General features: G+C 38.5%; 4 protein-coding genes across 4 annotated transcripts in view; all 4 read left to right on the top strand.

Moving 5' to 3' along the window:
- Positions 1-383: 383 nt before the first annotated feature.
- On the top strand, positions 384-2,675 carry LOC139134233 (mucin-22-like). The gene has a single exon (XM_070701147.1). The coding sequence runs from the start codon at positions 384-386 to the stop codon at positions 2,673-2,675; it is 2,292 nt and encodes a 763-aa protein (XP_070557248.1).
- A 328-nt stretch (positions 2,676-3,003) lies between these two features.
- Positions 3,004-4,403, top strand: LOC139134234 (uncharacterized). The gene is made up of 2 exons (XM_070701148.1): positions 3,004-3,736; positions 3,892-4,403. Exons 1-2 carry the CDS (start codon positions 3,004-3,006, stop codon positions 4,401-4,403), a joined length of 1,245 nt encoding a protein of 414 aa, XP_070557249.1.
- A 204-nt stretch (positions 4,404-4,607) lies between these two features.
- On the top strand, positions 4,608-5,603 carry LOC139134235 (salivary glue protein Sgs-3-like). Its single transcript, XM_070701149.1, has one exon. The coding sequence runs from the start codon at positions 4,608-4,610 to the stop codon at positions 5,601-5,603; it is 996 nt and encodes a 331-aa protein (XP_070557250.1).
- A 143-nt stretch (positions 5,604-5,746) lies between these two features.
- The window catches only part of LOC139134237 (mucin-22-like), a 40,002-nt gene continuing 23,989 nt past the window's right edge, over positions 5,747-21,759 (top strand). Inside the window, exons 1-10 of the mRNA XM_070701150.1 lie at positions 5,747-6,607; positions 6,961-8,176; positions 8,425-9,414; positions 9,503-11,068; positions 11,461-11,576; positions 11,987-12,045; positions 12,665-12,852; positions 13,333-13,513; positions 13,848-14,033; positions 14,654-15,050. Coding sequence (XP_070557251.1) covers positions 5,747-6,607; positions 6,961-8,176; positions 8,425-9,414; positions 9,503-11,068; positions 11,461-11,576; positions 11,987-12,045; positions 12,665-12,852; positions 13,333-13,513; positions 13,848-14,033; positions 14,654-15,050 — 5,760 coding nt within the window. The remainder of the gene's footprint in view (positions 6,608-6,960; positions 8,177-8,424; positions 9,415-9,502; positions 11,069-11,460; positions 11,577-11,986; positions 12,046-12,664; positions 12,853-13,332; positions 13,514-13,847; positions 14,034-14,653; positions 15,051-21,759) is intronic.

Genomic DNA, 21,759 nt, shown 5'->3' on the forward strand with positions numbered 1-21,759 from the left:
ACAGCAGATACAACACCTGATATTGACACCACAAATGCTGTTACTTCTTTTGAGACAGCAACTAGTCAGCAAACAATGTCAGAAGAAGCAACAACTGAAACATCTTCAACAGTTGATACTTCCTCTGAAGGGGTAATGACTTCTCATATCACAACTACTGAAGAATCAACATCATCAACAACTTCTACTGGTACAATTACTTCTCTGGCCTCTACTACAGCAGATACAACAACTGATCTCTACACTACTAATGCTTTCACCTCTTCCGAGGTAACAACCAGTCAGCCAACAACGTCAGAAGAAGCAACAACTGAAACGTCTCAACAGGTGCTACTACTTCTGCTGGGGTAACAACTACTCAAATCACAATTACTGAAAAATCAATGTCATCAACGACTTCTACTGGTACAATTACTTCTCTGGCCTCTACTACAGCAGATACAACAACTGATATTGACACCACAAATGCTGTCACTTCTTTTGACACAACAACCAGTCAGCCAACAACGTCAGAAGAAGCAACAACTGAAACGTATTCAACAGATGATACTACTTCTGCAGGGGTAACGACTAATCATATCACAACTACTGAAGAATCAACATCATCAACAACTTCTACTGGTACAATTACTTCTCTGGCCTCTACTACAGCAGATACAACAACTGATATCGACACCACCAACGCTGTCACTTCTTTTGAGACAACAACCAGTCAGCCAACAACGTCAGAAGAAGCAACAACTGAAACGTATTCAACAGATGCTACTACTTCTGCAGGGGTAACGACTACTCAAATCACAATTACTGAAGAATCAACGTCATCAACGACTTCTACTGGTACAATTACTTCTCTGGCCTCTACTACAGCAGATACAACAACTTATCTCTACACTACTAATGCTTTCACCTCTTCCGAGGTAACAACCAGTCAGCACACAACGTCAGAAGAAGCAACAACTGAAACGTCTTCAACAGATGATACTACTTCAGCAGCGCCATCGACTACTCAAATCACAACAACTGAATATTTAACATCATCAACAACTAATACTGGTACAATTACTTCTCCGGCTTCTACTATAGCAGGTACAACACCTGTTATTGACACCACAAATGCTGTCACTTCTTTTGAGACAGCAACTAGTCAGCCAACAATGTCAGAAGAAGCAACAACTGAAACGTCTTCAACAGTTGATACTTCTTCTGAAGGGGTAACGACTTCTCATATCACAACTACTGAAGAATCAAAATCATCAACGACTTCTAGTGGTATAATTAAATCTCTGGCCTCTACTACAGCAGATACAACAACTGATATTGACACCACAAATGCTGTCACATCTTTTGACACAACAACTAATCAGCCAACAACGTCAGAAGAAGCAACAACTGAAACGTATTCAACAGATGCTACTACTTCTGCAGGGGTAACAACTACTCAAATCACAACTACTGAAGAATCAACATCATCAACGACTTCTACTGGTACAATTACTTCTCTGGCCTCTACTACAGCAGATACAACAACTGATATCGACACCACCAATGCTGTCACTTCTTTTGAGACAACAACCAGTCAGCCAACAACGTCAGAAGAAGCAACAACTGAAACGTATTCAACAGATGATACTACTTCTGCAGGGGTAACGACTAATCATATCACAACTACTGAAGAATCAACATCATCAACAACTTCTACTGGTACAATTACTTCTCTGGCCTCTACTACAGCAGATACAACAACTGATCTCTACACTACTAATGCTTTCACCTCTTCCGAGGTAACAACCAGTCAGCCAACAACGTCAGAAGAAGCAACAACTGAAACGTATTCAACAGATGATACTACTTCTGCAGGGGTAACGACTACTCAAATCACAATTACTGAAGAATCAACGTCATCAACAACTTCTACTGGTACAATTACTTCTCTGTCCTCTACTACAGCAGATACAACAACTGATCTCTACACTACTAATGCTTTCACCTCTTCCGAGGTAACAACCAGTCAGCCAACAACGTCAGTAGAAACAACAACTGAAACGTATTCAACAGATGCTACTTCTTCTGCAGGGGTAACGACTACTCAAATCACAATTACTGAAGAATCAACATCATCAACAACTTCTACTGGTACAATTACTTTTCCGGCCTCTACTACAGCAGATACAACACGTGATATTGACACCACAAATGCTGTCACTTCTTTTGAGACAGCAACTAGTAAGCGAACAATGTCAGAAGAATCAACAACTGAAACGTCTTCAACAGTGGATACTTCTTCTGAAGGGATAATGACTACTCATATCACAACTACTGAAGAATCAACGTCGTCAACGACTTTTACTGGTACAATTACTTCTCTATCCTCTACTACAGCAGATACAACAACTGATATCAACACCACCAATGCTGACACTTCTTTTGAGACAACAACCAGTCAGCCAACAACGTCAGAAGAAGGATCAATTGAAATGTCTTCAAGAGATGATACTTCTTCAGCAGCGCCATCGACTACTCAAATCACAACTACTGAAGAATCAACATCATCAACACTTCTACTGGTACAATTACTTCTCTGGCCTCTGCTACAGCAGATACAACAGCTGATATCAACACCACCAACACTGTCTCTTCTTTTAAGACAACAACCAGTCAGCCAACAACGTCAGTAGAAGCAACAACTGAAACGTATTCAACAGATGATACTACTTCTGAAGGGGTAACAACAACTCAAATCACAATTACTGAAGAATCAACGTCATCAACAACAACTTCTACTGGTACAATTACTTCTCTGGCCTCTACTACAGCAGATACAACAACTGATATTGACACCACAAATGCTGTCACTTCTTTTGACACAACAACCAGTCAGCCAACAACGTCAGAAGAAGAAACACCTGAAACGTATTCAACAGATGCTACTACTTCTGCAGGGGTAACAACTACTAAATCACAAATACTGAAGAATCAACATCATCAACGACTTCTACTGGTACAATGACTTCTCTGGCCTCTACTACAGCAGATACAACAACTGATATTGACACCACAAATGCTGTCACTTCTTTTGACACAACAACCAGTCAGCCAACAACGTCAGAAGAAGCAACAACTGAAACGTATTCAACAGATGATACTACTTCTGCAGGGGTAATGACTAATCATATCACAACTACTGAAGAATCAACATCATCAACAACTTCTACTGGTACAATTACTTCTCTGGCCTCTACTACAGCATATACAACGACTGATATCAACACAACCAATGCTGTCACTTCTTTTGAGACAACAACCAGTAAGCCAACAACGTCAGAAGAAGTAACAAGTCAAACGTCTTCAACAATTGATACTTCTTCTGCAGGGGTAACGACTACTCAAATCACAATAATTGAAGAATCAACGTTATCAACGACTTCTACTGGTACAATTAAATCTCTGAACCCTACTACAGCATTTACAACAACTGATATCAACACCACCAATGCTGTCACTTCGTTTGAGACAACAACCAGTAAGCCAACAACGTCAAAAGAAGAAACAACTGAAAAGTCTTCAACAGATGATACTACTTCAGCAGCCTCACCCACTACTCAAATCACAACTACTGAAGAATCAACATCATCAACGACTTCTACTGGTACAAATACTTCTCTGGCCTATACTACAGCAGATACAACAACTGATATCAACACCACCAATGCTGTCACTTCTTTTGACACAATAACCAGTCAGCCAACAATGTCAGAAGAAGCAACAACTGAAATGTATTCAACAGATGATACTACTTCTGCAGGGTAACGACTAATCATATCACAACTACTGAAGAATCAACATCATCAAAAACTTCTACTGGTAAAATTACTTCTCTGGACTTTACTACAGCAGATACAACAACTGATATCGACACCACCAATGCTGTCATTTCTTTTGAGACAACAACCAGTCAGCCAACAACGTCAGAAGAAGCAACAACTGAAACGTACTCAACAGATGATAGTACTTCTCTAGGGGTAACGACTAATCATATCACAACTACTGAAGAATCAACATCATCAACGACTTTTACTGGTACAAGTACTTCTCTGTCCTCTACTACAGCAGATACAACAACTGATCTCTACACTACTAATGCTTTCACCTCTTCCAAGGTAGCAACCAGTCAGCCAACAACGTCAGAAGAAGCAACAACTGAATCGTCTTCAACAGATGATACTACTTCAGCAGGGGTAACGACTACTCAAATCACAATTACTGAAGAATCATGTCATCAACGACTTCTACTGGTACAATTACTTCTCTATCCTCTACTACAGCAGATACAACAACTGATCTCTACACTACTCATGCATTTACCTCTTCCGAGAAACAACCAGTCAGCCAACAACGTCAGTTGAAACAACAACTGAAACGTATTCAACAGATGCTACTTCTTCTGCAGGGTAACGACTACTCAAATCACAATTACTGAAGAATCAACATCATCAACGACTTTTACTGGTACAATTACTTTTCCGGCCTCTACTACAGCAGATACAACATCTGATATTGACACCACAAATGCTGTCACTTCTTTTGAGACAGCAACTAGTCAGCCAACAATGTCAGAAGAATCAACACCTGAAACGTCTTCAACAGTGGATACTTCTTCTGAAGGGATAATGACTACTCATATCACAACTACTGAAGAATCAACGTCATCAACGACTTTTACTGGTACAATTACTTCTCCGGCCTCTACTACAGCAGATACAACAACTGATATCAACACCACCTATGCTGTCACTTCTTTTGAGACAACAACCAGTCAGCCAACAACGTCAGAAGAAGGAACAATTGAAATGTCTTCAAGAGATGATACTTCTTTAGCAGCGCCATCGACTACTCAAATCACAACTACTGAAGAATCAACATCATCAACAACTTCTACTGGTACAATTACTTCTCTGGCCTCTGCTACAGCAGATACAACAACTGATATTGACACCACAAATGCTGTCACTTCTTTTGACACAACAACCAGTCAGCCAACAACGTCAGAAGAAGCAACAACTGAAACGTCTTCAACAGATGATACTACTTCAGCAGCGCCATCGACTACTCAAATCACAACTACTGAAGAATCAACATCATCAACGACTTCTACTGGTACAAATACTTCTCTGGCCTCTACTACAGCAGATACAACAACTGATATTGACACCACAAATGCTGTCACATCTTTTGACACAACAACCAGTCAGCCAACAACGTCAGAAGAAGCAACAACTGAAACGTATTCAACAGATGATACTACTTCTGTAGGGGTAACGACTAATCATATCACAACTACTGAAGAATCAACATCATCAACAACTTCTACTGGTACAATTACTTCTCTGGCCTCTACTACAGCAGATACAAGGACTGATATCAACACAACCAATGCTGTCACTTCTTTTGAGACAACAACCAGTCAGCCAACAACGTCAGAAGAAGTAACAAGTCAAACGTCTTCAACAATTGATACTTCTTCTGCAGGGGTAACGACTACTCAAATCACAATAATTGAAGAATCAACGTTATCAACGACTTCTACTGTACAATTAAATCTCTGAACCCTACTACAGCAGATACAACAGCTGATATCGACACCACCAACACTGTCACTTCTTTTGAGACAACAACCAGTCAGCCAACATTGTCAGTTGAAACAACAACTGAAACGTATTCAACAGATGATACTACTTCTGCATGGGTAATGACTACTCAAATCACAATTACTGAAGAATCAACGTCATCAACAACTTCTACTGGCAGAATTACTCCTCTGGCCTCTACTACAGCAGATACAAGAACTGATCTCTACACTACTAATGCTTTCACCTCTTCCGAGGTATCAACCAGTCAGCACACAATGTCAGAAGAAGCAACAACTAAAACGTCTTCAACAGATGATACTACTTCAGCAGCGCCATCGACTACTCAAATCACAACTACTGAAGAATCAACATCATCAACGACTTCTACTGGTACAAATACTTCTCTGGCCTCTACTACAGCAGATACAACAACTGATATCAACACCACCAATCCTGTCACTTCTTTTGAGACAATAACCAGTCAGCCAACAACGTCAGAAGAAGCAACAACTGAAACGTATTCAACAGATGATACTACTTCTGCAGGGGTAACGACTAATCATATCACAACTACTGAAGAATCAACATCATCAACAACTTCTACTGGTACAATTACTTCTCTGGCCTCTACTACAGCAGATACAAGGACTGATATCAACACAACCAATGCTGTCACTTCTTTTGAGACAACAACCAGTCAGCCAACAACGTCAGAAGAAGTAACAAGTCAAACGTCTTCAACAATTGATACTTCTTCTGCAGGGGTAACGACTACTCAAATCACAATAATTGAAGAATCAACGTTATCAACGACTTCTACTGGTACAATTAAATCTCTGAACCCTACTACAGCAGATACAACAACTGATATCGACACCACCAGCACTGTCACTTCTTTTGAGACAACAACCAGTCAGCCAACATTGTCAGTTGAAACAACAACTGAAACGTATTCAACAGATGATACTACTTCTGCATGGGTAATGACTACTCAAATCACAACTACTGAAGAATCAACGTCATCAACAACTTCTACTGCCAGAATTACTTCTCTGGCCTCTACTACAGCAGATACAATAACTGATCTCTACACTACTAATGCTTTCACCTCTTCCGAGGTATCAACCAGTCAGCACACAATGTCAGAAGAAGCAACAACTAAAACGTCTTCAACAGATGATACTACTTCAGCAGCGCCATCGACTACTCAAATCACAACTACTGAAGAATCAACATCATCAACGACTTCTACTGGAACAAATACTTCTCTGGCCTCTACTACAGCAGATACAACAACTGATATCAATACCACCAATGCTGTCACTTCTTTAAGACAATAACCAGTCAGCCAACAACGTCAGAAGAAGCAACAACTGAAACGTATTCAACAGATGATACTACTTCTGCAGGGGTAACGACTAATCATATCACAACTACTGAAGAATCAACATCATCAACGACTTCTACTGGTACAAATACTTCTCTGGCCTCTACTACAGCAGATACAACAACTGATATCAACACCACCAATGCTGTCACTTTTATAAAGACAATAACCAGTCAGCCAACAACGTCAGAAGAAGCAACAACTGAAACGTATTCAACTGATGCTACTACTTCTGCTGGGGTAACAACTACTCAAATCACAATTACTGAAGAATCAACGTCATCAACGACTTCTACTGGTACAATTACTTCTCTGGCCTCTACTACAGCAGATACAACAACTGATATCGACACCACCAACGCTGTCACTTCTTTTGAGACAACAACCAGTCAGCCAACAACGTCAGAAGAAGCAACAACTGAAACGTATTCAACAGATGATACTACTTCTGCAGGGGTAACGACTACTCAAATCACAATTACTGAAGAATCAATGTCATCAACGACTTCTACTGGTACAATTACTTCTCTGGCCTCTACTACAGCAGATACAACAACTGATATCGACACCACCAACACTGTCACTTCTTTTGAGACAACAACCAGTCAGCCAACAACGTCAGTTGAAACAACAACTGAAACGTATTCAACAGATGCTACTTCTTCTGCAGGGGTAACGACTACTCAAATCACAATTACTGAAGAATCAACGTCATCAACGACTTCTACTGGTACAATTACTTCTCTGGCCTTTACTACAGCAGATACAACACCTGATATTGACACCACAAATGCTGTCACTTCTTTTGAGACAACAACTAGTCAGCCAACAATGTCAGAAGACGCAACAACTGAAACGTCTTCAACAGTTGATACTTCTTCTGAAGGAGTAATGACTACTCATATCACAACTACTGATGAATCAACGTCATCAACGACTTCTACTGGTACAATTACTTCTCTGTCCTCTACTACAGCAGATACAACAACTGATCTCTACACTACTAATGCTTTCACCTCTTCCGAGGTAACAACCAGTCAGCACACAACGTCAGAAGAAGCAACAACTGAAACGTCTTCAACAGATGATACTACTTTAGCAGCACCATTGACTACTCAAATCATAACTACTGAAGATTTAACATCATCAACGACTTCTACTGGTACAATTACTTTTCCGGCCTCTACTACAGCAGATACAACATCTGATATTGACACCACAAATGCTGTCACTTCTTTTGAGACAGCAACTAGTCAGCCAACAATGTCAGAAGAAGCAACAACTGAAACGTCTTCAACAGTTGATACTTCCTCTGAAGGGGTAACGACTTCTCATATCACAACTACTGAAGAATCAACATCATCAACAACTTCTACTGGTACAAGTATTCTTCTCTGTCCTCTACTACAGCAGATACAACAACTGATCTCTACACTACTAATGCTTTCACCACTTCCGAGGTAACAACCAGTCAGCCAACAACGTCAGAAGAAGCAACAACTGAAACGTATTCAACAGATGCTACTACTTCTGCTGGGGTAACAACTACTCAAATCACAATTACTGAAGAATCAATGTCATCAACGACTTCTACTGGTACAATTACTTCTCTGGCCTCTACTACAGCAGATACAACAACTGATATCGACACCACCAATGCTGTCACTTCTTTTGAGACAACAACCAGTCAGCCAACAACGTCAGAAGAAGCAACAACTGAAACGTATTCAACAGATGATACTACTTCTGCATTGGTAACGACTAATCATATCACAACTACTGAAGAATCAACATCATCAACAACTTCTACTGGTACAATTACTTCTCTGGCCTCTACTACAGCAAATACAACAACTGGTATCGACACCACCAATGCTGTCACTTCTTTTGAGACAACAACCAGTCAGCCAACAACGTCAGAAGATTCAACAACTGAAACGTATTCAACAGATGCTACTTCTTCTGCAGGGGTACCGACTACTCAAATCACAATTACTGAAGAATCAACGTCATCAACGACTTCTACTGGTACAATTACTTCTCTGGCCTCTACTACAGCAGATACAACAACTTATCTCTACACTACTAATGCTTTCACCTCTTCCGAGGTAACAACCAGTCAGCCAACAACGTCAGAAGAAGCAACAACTGAAACGTCTTCAACAGATGATACTTCTTCAGCAGCGCCATCGACTACTCAAATCACAACTACTGAATATTTAACATCATCAACGACTAGTACTGGTACAATTACTTCTCCGGCTTCTGCTACAGCAGGTACAACACCTGATATTGACACCACAAATGCTGTCACTTCTTTTGAGACAGCAACTAGTCAGCCAACAACGTCAGAAGAAGCAACAACTGAAACGTCTTCAACATTGATACTTCTTCTAAAGGGTAACGACTTCTCATATCACAACTACTGAAGAATCAAAATCATCAACGACTTCTAGTGGTATAATTAAATCTCTGGCCTCTACTACAGCAGATACAACAACTGATATTGACACCACAAATGCTGTCACATCTTTTGACACAACAACTAATCAGCCAACAACGTCAGAAGAAGCAACACCTGAAACGTATTCAACAGATGCTACTACTTCTGCAGGGGTAACAACTACTCAAATCACAACTACTGAAGAATCAACGTCATCAACGACTTCTACTGGTACAATTACTTCTCTGGCCTCTACTACAGCAGATACAACAACTGATATCGACACCACCAATGCTGTCACTTCTTTTGAGACAACAACCAGTCAGCCAACAACGTCAGAAGAAGCAACAACTGAAACGTATTCAACAGATGATACTACTTCTGCAGGGGTAACGACTAATCATATCACAACTACTGAAGAATCAACATCATCAACAACTTCTACTGGTACAATTACTTCTCTGGCCTCTACTACAGCAGATACAACAACTGATATCGACACCACCAATGCTGTCACTTCTTCCGAGGCAACAACCAGTCAGCCAACAACGTCAGAAGAAGCAACAACTGAAACGTATTCAACAGATGCTACTACTTCTGCAGGGGTAACGACTACTCAAATCACAATTACTGAAGAATCAACGTCATCAACGACTTCTACAGGTACAATTACTTCCCTGGCCTCTACTACAGGAGATACAACAGCTTATATCGACACCACCAACGCTGTCACTTCTTTTGAGACAACAATCAGTCAGCATACAACGTCAGAAAAAGCAACAACTGAAATGTATTCAACAGATGCTACTACTTCTGCAGGGGTAACGACTACTCAAATCAAAATTACTGAAGAATCAACGTCATCAACAACTTCTACTGGTACAATTACTTCTCTGGCTGCTAGTACAGCAGATACAACAACTGATCTCCACGCCACTAATGCTGTCACCTCTTCCGAGGCAACAACCAGTCAGCCAACAACGTCAGAAGAAGCAACAACTGAAACGTATTCAACCAATGCTACTACTTCTGCAGGGGTAACGACTACTCAAATCACAACTACTGAAGAATCAATACAATCTGTGATTATTAGTGATGCAAGTACTTCTCTGTACTCAAGTACTATGGAAGTAACATCTGATTCTTTATCAACTGATACTGTCACTACCTCCAAGACAACAGGCAGTCCACCAACAACATTTGGAGACTCAACAACCTACGTGTCTTCAACTGATGATGGTATATCATCAGAGACAATGGCCAGCCATGCTACAACAAGCAGTCTATCCACAAATATAGAAGAATCAACTTATGACGTGTCTCCTACAGATAGCATTACCAATTCGGAAACAACGACAAATCAAGCTACAACAAGAGTCCAATCGACATCATCAGTGACTTCTTTTTATACCCCTACCCGTACTTCTGTCTCCACTACTTCCAGAACAGCAACTGACAACTTCGTGACAACTGAGAATGGAACTACTTTCACTAGATTTTACAGGACGACGTCACATGAACGTTCACCTTCAATGACTACATATATAGACAGAACAGTGTCAGATGTACCCTTGATAGAATCACCCCCTGACCAGGCAACAAATAAGAAAGGTATGCATTATACTTTGATTGACAAAACAGGCATGTGTAGAATGAAAAATGTTGTCTTCTCAATTTAGATGTTCGGTAGTCTTTGAAAATTTGAATCTCTTACTACCAGCAATGTGATTGTTATTTCATGATATTGAAATATGTCATTGATAAAGGACGAGTTAAAATCATTGTATGTCGGCCGATTTCTTCAAATATAACAGTGCTATTACATGAATAGAAGACGTCTTTGCTTCTGTTCAATGCTTTGTCTTTGTGGGTTCCCTTCAGACTGAATCTTGGGATACTTCACTTACTTTCAAGCATGCATGAAGTCGAATTGAAATAGCTTAGTACTTGGGTAATTGACTGATTTCCGTTATTTTACTTTTTGTATCTTTATCATTCCTCAGAATTTCCGAAGATGGTATTTTATTACAATATAAAAGTTCTTAGAAACTGGTCGTCAAAACTGGGGGATAAAACGTCACAAGAATTTAAGGAATTCGAGAATGACTTTAATGATTCGGTATGTTGCAATTCGTGTAAGTGAGAGAACAACCACTGCTGAATTTAACGCACTCGATTGAAAGAAGAATTTAAAGATCAGCTAGTTTCTGAGTATAGGGATTCACAATTTTATGATCTGTTCTAGCAATGACTCGCAGGTGAAATTATTGTGTTTACCGACGGTTTAAGTGACAGATGAAAAGAAATACAATTGTGTTACTTTCCACATGTGCATTATTACACATCAATCCACAGACAGTATAACTTGATAGAATTGTAAATAGTTGGGAATGACTAGACTTTTCTTATGACAGTCATCGCGATACATTATCTTGCATGCCTTCCTTGATCCTGTATAATTATAATCTATTGAAAGCGATGGATTTTTATCAATTTCTTATGAGTGAATTAGTCGTTTTTTTTCCACAGTTCGGAAAGTTCTTCGGGAACATTAATGGATTTATTCGCCTTGAAATCAAGGAGCTCAGGTAAATGTCGTTATAATTACGATTAGAAAGCAAGACAAACCTATCTTGTCTGCTATATATATCTTTACGGCCTTTGCCATGTATCGAACCACAAGCGACTGTGTTGTCAATACTACTGGCCAGACTACCGGCGATATTTTGCCCTGTCATGTGATCTCCACAAAGGCGCTTCAGTGAAAAAGAACTGAGGAAAATCATTTTTCCGACGCACACGGTGAGGAATTTGCCTCGCGAGCAAACGAGGCAAAAAATAACAAACATGTTGAATGTTTTACTCAACGGCTTGAGAGGGAAAAAACTCACAAAAAATCGCCCGCACACAAGAGTAAACTAGCTGAACAAACAGCCTCGAATGAAATTTTGCTCAGCTAATTTCTCTCGTATGCGGCAGGCTTTAAGATCGATTAGTTTTTTCACACATGATAATCAGTAGCTTTCAAAGTGAAGTAAAATGCCACAACAGCCATTTTGAAAGCAAAACATATAAAATGTAACTCTCCGGCAATGAAAGGATGAGGTGTTGTTAAAAGCCACTACGGTTATCGCATGTACAGGACACTACCGAAGTACTGATCCTCAGTCGTGGTTTCTTTATGTAAAATCCCGCTCCTTTTTTCAGACCGGGCACAGTGGACATTCACTTTGAGGCAATATTTAATTCAACATCAGACACAGAAGCGCTATCCGGTCATGACGTATATGAAATGTCTGGTCTCAAAGACGCTGTTGACAACAAAACTGTCGGCAATTTCCAAATACCCTATGATTACTTAGGATGTAGCATTGATGATGACGTCAGCTGTGGAGGTGAGCGAATTAATTTATGTACCTGTGCAAGAGCAACACGGACACTTCTGTACAAGGCAATTTTGATTACTGTACGAATCGAAAAGAGTCTTGCTTTGCACCTAAACTGAAAACAAAAACAAGGACTTTTTAAAGTTCCATTGGCTGTAGAGTTTAATCTATTTTCCAGTAAGGTGTTCTGTCTGTGAAATACGATTTATTGTCCTTCTCATTAAATGATGTCGAAATACCTTGCGCTCAACTCACCAATAGATCTTGTATGAGTACAACGTCCAATGTCTTTGACAAAAGAATTCCGGACACATACATACATACATACATACATACATACATACATACATACATACATACATACATACATACATACATACATACATGCATGCATGCATGCATGCATGCATACATGCATATCTACGTACACATAAGTTTCTTTAATTTCTACACCTGACTATCAAAAATTGCTTGTATTCTATTTTTCAGTCAATTGGTGCAGCCCAGAGACTGTCGAACCATGTAATACATATTTTACATGTACAAATACAGGAAGTGGTTCAGTGTGTCGATCTGACTGTTACTATGGCTACTGTCAAAATGCGGCTCATTGCAAACATAGTTACGACGATAATAATGAAAATGAAGTTACAAACGAAATTGAATGCAGGTATTAAATTTATGGAAAAGAAAAGAAGTGGTTTCATTTAATTGTAAAACCTGCCTTGACAGACAAAGAATTTACACCTCATTTCTTATACCCTGAGCAAACTTACGTTTGAGTTTGATGAACACTTTTAAAGTCGATTGTTTCGTTGACTTCTATATCTTGCAACCGTGGCTTACAATAATATTGTCCAAACTCCCAGCGAGCAAAGAAGATCGGCCATCGAAATTTGAAAAAAGGACAAACACGTATTTCAAGCTTTGTAAATGCTTTCACAAAAGATACCCTCCTAAAATATGATAAGATCCTTATCACTGAAGCTAACGCTTGATTGCAGGTGTAGAATTGGTACAAACTGGTACTATAGAGGTGAACGCTGTGAGAAATACGTGAATGAGTTATACATATATCTGGCAGTAGGTCTATCTCTGCTGTTTCTCGTGGTCGTAGTGGTGGTCGTTGTGGTGGTTTTAGCCAGGAAATGGAAGAAGATGAAAAAAATATCCAAAGGAGTAGCAGAAAGGTCAGTAGACAATCCCAGCTTTGCGGCAACTCGATAGGAGGCCTTTCTTTTCAAAACACTTTCCAACAAACAAACTCGAAGAATACACTAAGCGATCGATGTAGAAGAGTTTCTAAATTGAAAACATACACTTGTCCGAATAAATAAAATGAGTGCACATTTTGTATTCATTTTTCACGTCAGCCTACTTCTGCATGCTTGTGTCTCTATTGTGATGGCAAACACCGGGCTGTCCAGCATTTCTCTGACATTCGCTTAGCCCCCCCCCCCCCCCAACATAAGATCGAGGAATTTGAAATTGAGTCAAACGCGTCGTATGTTTTATTCACTTCTCCACAAAGTTCTCCTGCAGCTGAAAGCAGAAGAATATGAAATAACAATTGTTGCACTGATCACTTCACTTTACAAACATCATTCTTTCAGCAAAAAGGTGATCTATTTTTCGTTTGGCGCGGTATTGCTTAAGATATCTGTAGCCGGGGCATGGGGCGAAGTACTTCTATAGATGAAAATTTTACGTCTGTCATTTGGACCAAAAGGTGTATGGGAATACCGTCGGTTGGTATATTGTTTGTTTCGCGGAACTTTCATGATGCGATTGATAAATTTATTTATTGCAGTTATGAACTTTATGGTATAGATTCTAGACAGAGAATATCATCTTCACCCAATGAAGAACATTTTCGGAAAAGGCAATCCAATAATTTCCATAGCATTGCCGTCCCTGACCGCTGGAATGAGGTTAATATTGAAGACGAGACTGTACACGTAATGTTGAATCCGCTGAATAAGAACAGCGTCTGTCCCAACGAGACAGCGCACGGTGCCGATTCTTCAGATGGCCACAGTCAACTCGGTGACAATGCGACTGATTGGTATAAGAACGGCCAACGGCAATCTACTGGCAGCGGCAAGGGCCCGACTGACGAGATCTTTCGAAACTGGCTCAGCGAATGGAGCATTATGAATGAAGCAGATGATGACCTGAGGCGTGACCATATCGACCCAACGATACCGGTAAGTTAGTCCGAACATTTCGTCGTCAATATTTTTGTAACATTTACGTGCAAACTTAAACATATTCGTGCTGTTGCAAAGTGTTGATGTTGATGTTGAAACGGAATGAGTGACCTGATATGTAAAGAATTTTTCGAAGAAGTATGTATATTCATGTATTTTCATCATATTCGCTGCAAGAGACCGTGCGTTCTCTAGGGGCAGCCATATAGCCGGGTTTTAGAAGAGTTTTAAAAACACTTTCAAATTTAAAAAGTCTAAGATCACAATACGCACAGGGACATGTCAACATGATATCGTTGTAGTTTATTCTTGTTGTCTTTACGAGCTTGCTACGTCCACTTCAGTCTGAAGCAACTTGATAATGTTTGGAACAGATAGCCTGAACAAAGCAACTTGAGGGTCGTATTAAGGTAGTATGCACCTCGTAAGTGAAAGACTTACTTTCTCTTACTTTCCTCAAGGGATATTTCAATCATTCTCTTTCAAAATCAAGAATAAAAATAGAGGGTCACCGTGCAAATTTTGGTAATAGAGAAACAAATAACCCAAGATTTACCGATATTAGAAATTCAAAATGGCCGCCATCTATGTGTTAACTCTATGGAGAAAAATAAAAATTTTCGAATATCGATAAACTAAGCCGGTGAAAAGTTTTTTTTCACCAAGAGCTTTAAAATGAACCCCCACATGTGGTATATCAGAAGAGAATTGTAAAAGTTTGAGAGTCCGAATGTCTGTCCCCGAGGTGCGTTCTACCTTAAATGGCGAGACACTGATCTTCATTGCGCATTGCCGATGTGAATGAGTTCTGAAAACAGGAGACTCCAACTTTAGAATATTTTGTGAGTTTGGAGTATCGGATAGGTATTTTAATCCTTTCGCGGGGCACTTGCTCTGTGAAAAAGTGCTTCATTTTGTGTTCAATGACCAGGATTATGAAAAAAAATCATCGTATTTCCGTTATTTGAAGAACACGCGCGCATGGATACCCATACTCCCCTATAGAATGCCACTATCAATGGGTTATAGTGGCAAATAGTGCGCCAAGACAGTCTCAAAATATAGAGTCATATGTTTGTGAAGTGAGGGTGAAGATTATATAGGGGACAAATCATTTTTTTATTCAAGAGCACTGAGACTTTTATAATAGATGGTCATCATATCAACCAGATTTTATCATTACAAATGTGCATGATACTCTCAGAATGCAACGGCGACATTTTGAAATCTCATACCAATATAACTCTGTGAAATCACCCATTTTAGGTTCTGTCATATTCGTAAAACGCCGTGAAAGTCATAGAAATGATGGGTAATTATCTTTTTCTGTTTTTCACACACTGCGAAACATGTGTCTTTGATACGTTTGTATGATGATCAATCATAGCAACATATTAATAATGTGACCACAGCATAGCCATTAATGATCATTGCATTATACTTGGTATCATGGCGACTCTGATTCTGAGAGTGACCTACGGTGTCAGATGATAACAGCTCTATCTATAATTCATCACTATTACCTTTTCTTTTTGAACTTACTTCACAGTTCCGGATCAGTCGACCATCTACTATATACAAATGAAGTACGGCAAATCGGTACCATTCTTGCCAACCAGGGATTTTCTCGTTCCACGGACCGACGCCAGTGGATGTTGCCGTAATGGGGCCCGTGGTTTACGACGATTATTGGTACCCAGTGTAGGTTGCTCACATTCGCTCAAAGAAAATTCTGCGTTTTTCATTTCACTCTGAACAAAAATGAGTTTACAGAAAACATCACAAAACTGTTGATTTCTACGCTACATATCATTATTTTGTCGATCGGGGGTTCTTAAGTAGGCGAAAATTTAGAAAGGAGGAACACACTTATCATCTGGCGAACTGACAAGGACAAACGACAAGAAAGGTATGCCTGTTGCGATAAATATCTGCAAATAACGGTATTCCTCAAGGTAGGTGGTACAATTAGGCGGACATTTTTCTTCTGACATTTGAACAAACTGGCACACTAATCCATGATCAATGACTAGGCGGGTAGAAAGAAGTTGTTTTTTTGGGAAGGCGGGGCTTTCGTCGGGGATGGAGGACGCCAAACTTGTTCAAAATCGGGAGTGACTTAGCTTGTCAAGATCATTCAAGCCAAGGTGCTCATTAATCATTACTCAAAAACACACTAATTCAATTTAGTACAACAGACGGCAACCCTAGCAATGTATTTTAAAGAGACGACGGCTTTAACTTCGGTATAATCAAATTTGATTAAAATCAGATATCAGAATCAGAAATTCGTGATCGCTGTCTAGGCTTTGTTTGGGTAGAGAAGGAAGGACAGCACACGCGATAGCCACAGGCAACAAGCTAGTCTTACACCGAATTTGATCAGATCGAAATTTTCATTATCTTGGTCCTATAAAACAAAGTTTCTCATTCTTCTTTCTAAAGTATGTTCAAATACAAAGTCTTGCTGACAAATTGTTAAATTCTTGTCTGGCCGAAAATTAAGTTTTCAGTTGGGAAATTCCAAATATATAAGATGTATTGATAAGTTGAACAGTATGGTGAACAAGATAAGGGCAGAATAAATATAAGAGATGTACATCAAAAAATAATGGAGCTGGAAACTTATTGCTTAGAACAACACTCAAACCATTTCAAATCAGATATGAACTGAAAATGCTCACCTGTTTCATTATATATTTATGTGCAAATTTGAACCTTTACCACATGTTAGCAACTTCAGTGAAAGTGATATGATCAACATAGTGAACAATATTCACCACAGATTAATTCTAAATGTCATAAAGTATTCAAATATGTAATTAGCTGAAATAAAAATAATTAATTTCTTTGAGTACTGTCATTGTATCACCGCTTAATATAGCATGTGTAATTGCCGTTGGTCAAGTCCTTCAAGCTATATATGCCAAATTGTGAAAGCTTATTAGATATGCAAATTATAAATTAGCTAACATAAAATGCGAAATGACTTTCAATATTGTTATAACCTGGTATAATCATCAATTTAAATGATCAAGTAAATCATAATGATCAAGTAAATCCCAATATATATCCCAAATTAAGAAAGTTCATTAAATATACAAATTAGGAATTGGCTGAAATAAAAAATGTTAAATGACTTTCAATAATGTTGTATCATAGTATCTTTAATGTACATATAGCAAGTTTTGCCAACTTTGGTCTAGTCAATACAGAAAATATCCCTAATTAGGAAAGTTCATTTAATATGCAAATTAGAAATTGGCTGAAGTAAAAATGCTTAACGACTTCAATAATTTTGTATTACAGTATCTTAAAAATATGTATCAAGATTCGTCAACTTTGTTCAAGTCAATTCAGATATATATCGCTAATTAGAACGTTTATTATATATGCAAATAAGGGATTGGCTGAAGTAAAATTAAGCAATTACTTTCAATAAAGCTATATCATAGTATCTTCAATGTACATAGCAAGTTTTGTCAACTTTGGTCAGGTCAATACAGATAAATATCTCTAATTAGGAAAATTCATCAAATATGCAAATTAGAAATTGTCTGAAGTTAAAATGCTTAACGACTCTCAATAATGTTGTATTATAGTATATGTAGCAAGATTCATAAACTGTGGTCGAGTCAATTCAGATATATATATCCCCTATTAGAAACATTCATTACATATGCAAATAAGGAATTGGCTGAAGTAACACTTTCAATAATGCTATATCATAGTATCTTCAATGTACGCAGCAAGTTTCCTCAACTTTGGTCAAAAGTCAATTCAGATATATATCACTAATTAGGAAAGTTCATTAAATATGCAAATAAGGAATTGGCTGCAGTAAAAATGCCAAATGACTTTCAATAATATTATATCATAGTATCTTTAATGTACATAGCAAGTTTCAGCGATTTTGGTCAATTTAATTCAAATATAAATCCCTAATTTCAAACGTTTCTTCAATAATCACATTAGGAGTTGGATGAAGCAAAAATGCCTGATGACTTTCAAGAATACTGCATCATAGTATCTTAAATATATGTAGCAAGTTTCATCAACTTTGGTCAAGTGAATTCAGATATGAATCCCTAATTAGGAAAGTTCATTAAATATGCAAATTAGCAATTATCTTTCATGTCACCCCTTAATATCTTTAACGGCTGATACATTTTGGTATGATCAACATTTGTAGCAAATCTCATCATATTGTGTTCAGTCATTCTCAGTGTATATCCGTTTTTTTCCAAAATCATTAATTATGCAAATGAGCAAAAAGTAAGGAAAGGCACACCCACCAAAATCTTATCAGTTCTTGCAATTTGCAAAATGAATCTATGTACCAGATTTGATTCTGATCTGATGAGCTGTTTTTGAGATATCGAGCACACAGACAGACAGACAGACAGACAGACAGACAGACAGACATCGCTGCGACATATGCTCACGTGTGCGAAAACGTGAGCAAACAAAATGAAAGGAACCCTTTAATAGCCAAAACAAAAATATTGGGTACAACACGATTGGAACTAATTTGTGATAATTGGATTTGCATATTTTTCAAATTTCTCAAAAGTGTTAGGTGCCCTACAGCTGAATGTTGCAATATTGCAAACTACTCATAAAAACAAGTGTGTAATGTAAAAAGAAAAGCAGATGAGATTACATTTGTAGATTAAATCGACATTACTTCACCATCCAATTATCCCAAATTAGTTCCAATCGTGTTATACACTAAATACACTGTAACCTTGGTGTTGTGGCATATTTCATGTACTGACTTATCGTCACATGGCTCATAACCTGACTCATAACCTTTATCTATGCAGTAACAGAGTTTGTGTAATTGAATTGATTTTGCAAACAATCAGGAATGAAATTTACATATTCTGTGACAGAAACGTTATAATTTCGATGCAAAGCAATGCAAGGAGTTACGAAAATTATTTTTGCAATGAGGGCTACATGATACCGCGTGAAACCTGAACAGTTAAATACATGAATTCCCTCACTGACCCAAAACATTGTAAGGGTCGTGGTATGGGAGACAAGTGGGCCTTCAAACCAGGTAGTGTTTGGTGTCAGACAGTCTACTCTGGTAATCCCGGAAATCTACTCAAGTCATACATCATTTTAAATGAACTGAGTTGCTTTAAAGTGCAATGCACATGTAATAGGTATGGAGTTATTTTCTGTGTCTGTGTTTTGATTGATTGTGTGTAAATATGTTTTTCATTGAAATAAATCAAAACATGAAAGCGTACAAAAGAGACATGTTGTTTGGTCTATGCATGATATTGTAGCTTCGAATGAACCGGTAAATATGTGTAGATTCTCGTTCTTGGCACTATTTACATCCTGATGACATGCACATTTATCAATAGACTTTGTACTTCTCACAGAAAACTGTCACCAGTATACACCACTGTAATTGCTCGGAAAACATTGCCAACTTGCGTTTGACTCCAAACTGTCTGACTATTATGTTTCCAATACCTACAATTCCTTATCTCCTCTTCAACCAGTGCACATACCACTCTAATTGCTGCGTAAATATTGCTAACTTGTAATGACTGAGCGTATCAGCGGATTAGCTTATTAAGTCAACACCACAGCCGTCCCACACGTAGCATGGAGGTACTTCCTACCTCCATGCACGTAATGCGTGTGGGACGGCTGTGGTGTTGACTCAATCACTTAATCCGCTGATACCGACAGCGGATTAGCAAGTTGGCAATGTTTTCGGAGCAATTACAGTGGTGTATACACAAGTTGGAGAGGAGATAAGGACTTGTCGGTAATATATAAAGCAGTCAGACGGTGTGGAGTTGAACTCTTTATTTGAAATATCACAGTCAAAATTAATAAAATCAAATAAGGTAAACCGTTGCACAAAAAACACCTTCCTCCCCACCCAAGGGGCCTTCCCCTGTACCCTGTGGTCTGAGACGGTATTTTCGTGCGTCTTCAATCCATAATATCACCGATGTGTGGAACCTTTCAGTGATACCAAAATACGTCAGAATCGGCATTACAATGACAGCAAGACAAAAAACTATTCCGCCGTTTTCAGTCAAATCACGAAATTTAAAATTTATAGTTACAGACACAGTTCGGTAAAACGACAGCATGCATTTCACTTATGAATCATAATGCTTCATTCTTGTGACAACATTCAGGCGCGGCATGTCCGAAAAATGGATGGAAGCACCCACCGCGTCAAATTTGTATCGCTCCTCTAGCAGACGGATCATTGTTTTTCGCAAATATGTCATCGAGTTGTCTTCCGTGTTCATGATTTATTCTCGTGTGATATCCGTTTTTCAATGGAATGTTCATATTTGTACATCGTTTTACTTTTATGGAGACAAGAGTCCGGTGGCGTTTGGTTGTAAAAGCAATACGAACAAATGGGAAATACAAATCAAGTAAGGTTAAAGTTCATCATTTATTACATTAGGCCAAACAAAAAAATATGTGCTGTTCCGATTACATGGTTTTAAAAAATAGGGTAGGTAGGTAGGGAAATTTTTTTTCATTTTTTTTTTATTTCTCAATGTGCATTTTGTACGCGTTCAAACAAACTACCAGTGAACAATTTCCTCATGAAACGCACTCAAATTGAATACCAATATATTAAAATAAAATATTCATCAGTAGAATTGAAGTGTGTGGTTTATTAGACTGCCATGGAAATTGATATGGCTGA

This window comes from Ptychodera flava, chromosome 6 (genome assembly GCF_041260155.1).
Source record: "Ptychodera flava strain L36383 chromosome 6, AS_Pfla_20210202, whole genome shotgun sequence".
NCBI classification, from domain to species: Eukaryota; Metazoa; Hemichordata; class Enteropneusta; family Ptychoderidae; genus Ptychodera; species Ptychodera flava.

What these genes read in the sequence shown, in the direction of transcription:
- LOC139134235 (XM_070701149.1), top strand. Translation starts at nt 4,608, where the DNA reads ATGTCAGAAGAATCAACACCTGAAACGTCTTCAACAGTGGATACTTCT.
- LOC139134233 (XM_070701147.1), top strand. Translation starts at nt 384, where the DNA reads ATGTCATCAACGACTTCTACTGGTACAATTACTTCTCTGGCCTCTACT.
- LOC139134234 (XM_070701148.1), top strand. Translation starts at nt 3,004, where the DNA reads ATGACTTCTCTGGCCTCTACTACAGCAGATACAACAACTGATATTGAC. An exon ending in TTCTTTTGACACAATAACCA is followed by an intron (nt 3,737 to 3,891) that starts GTCAGCCAACAA and finishes ACTTTACTACAG; the next exon opens with CAGATACAACAACTGATATC.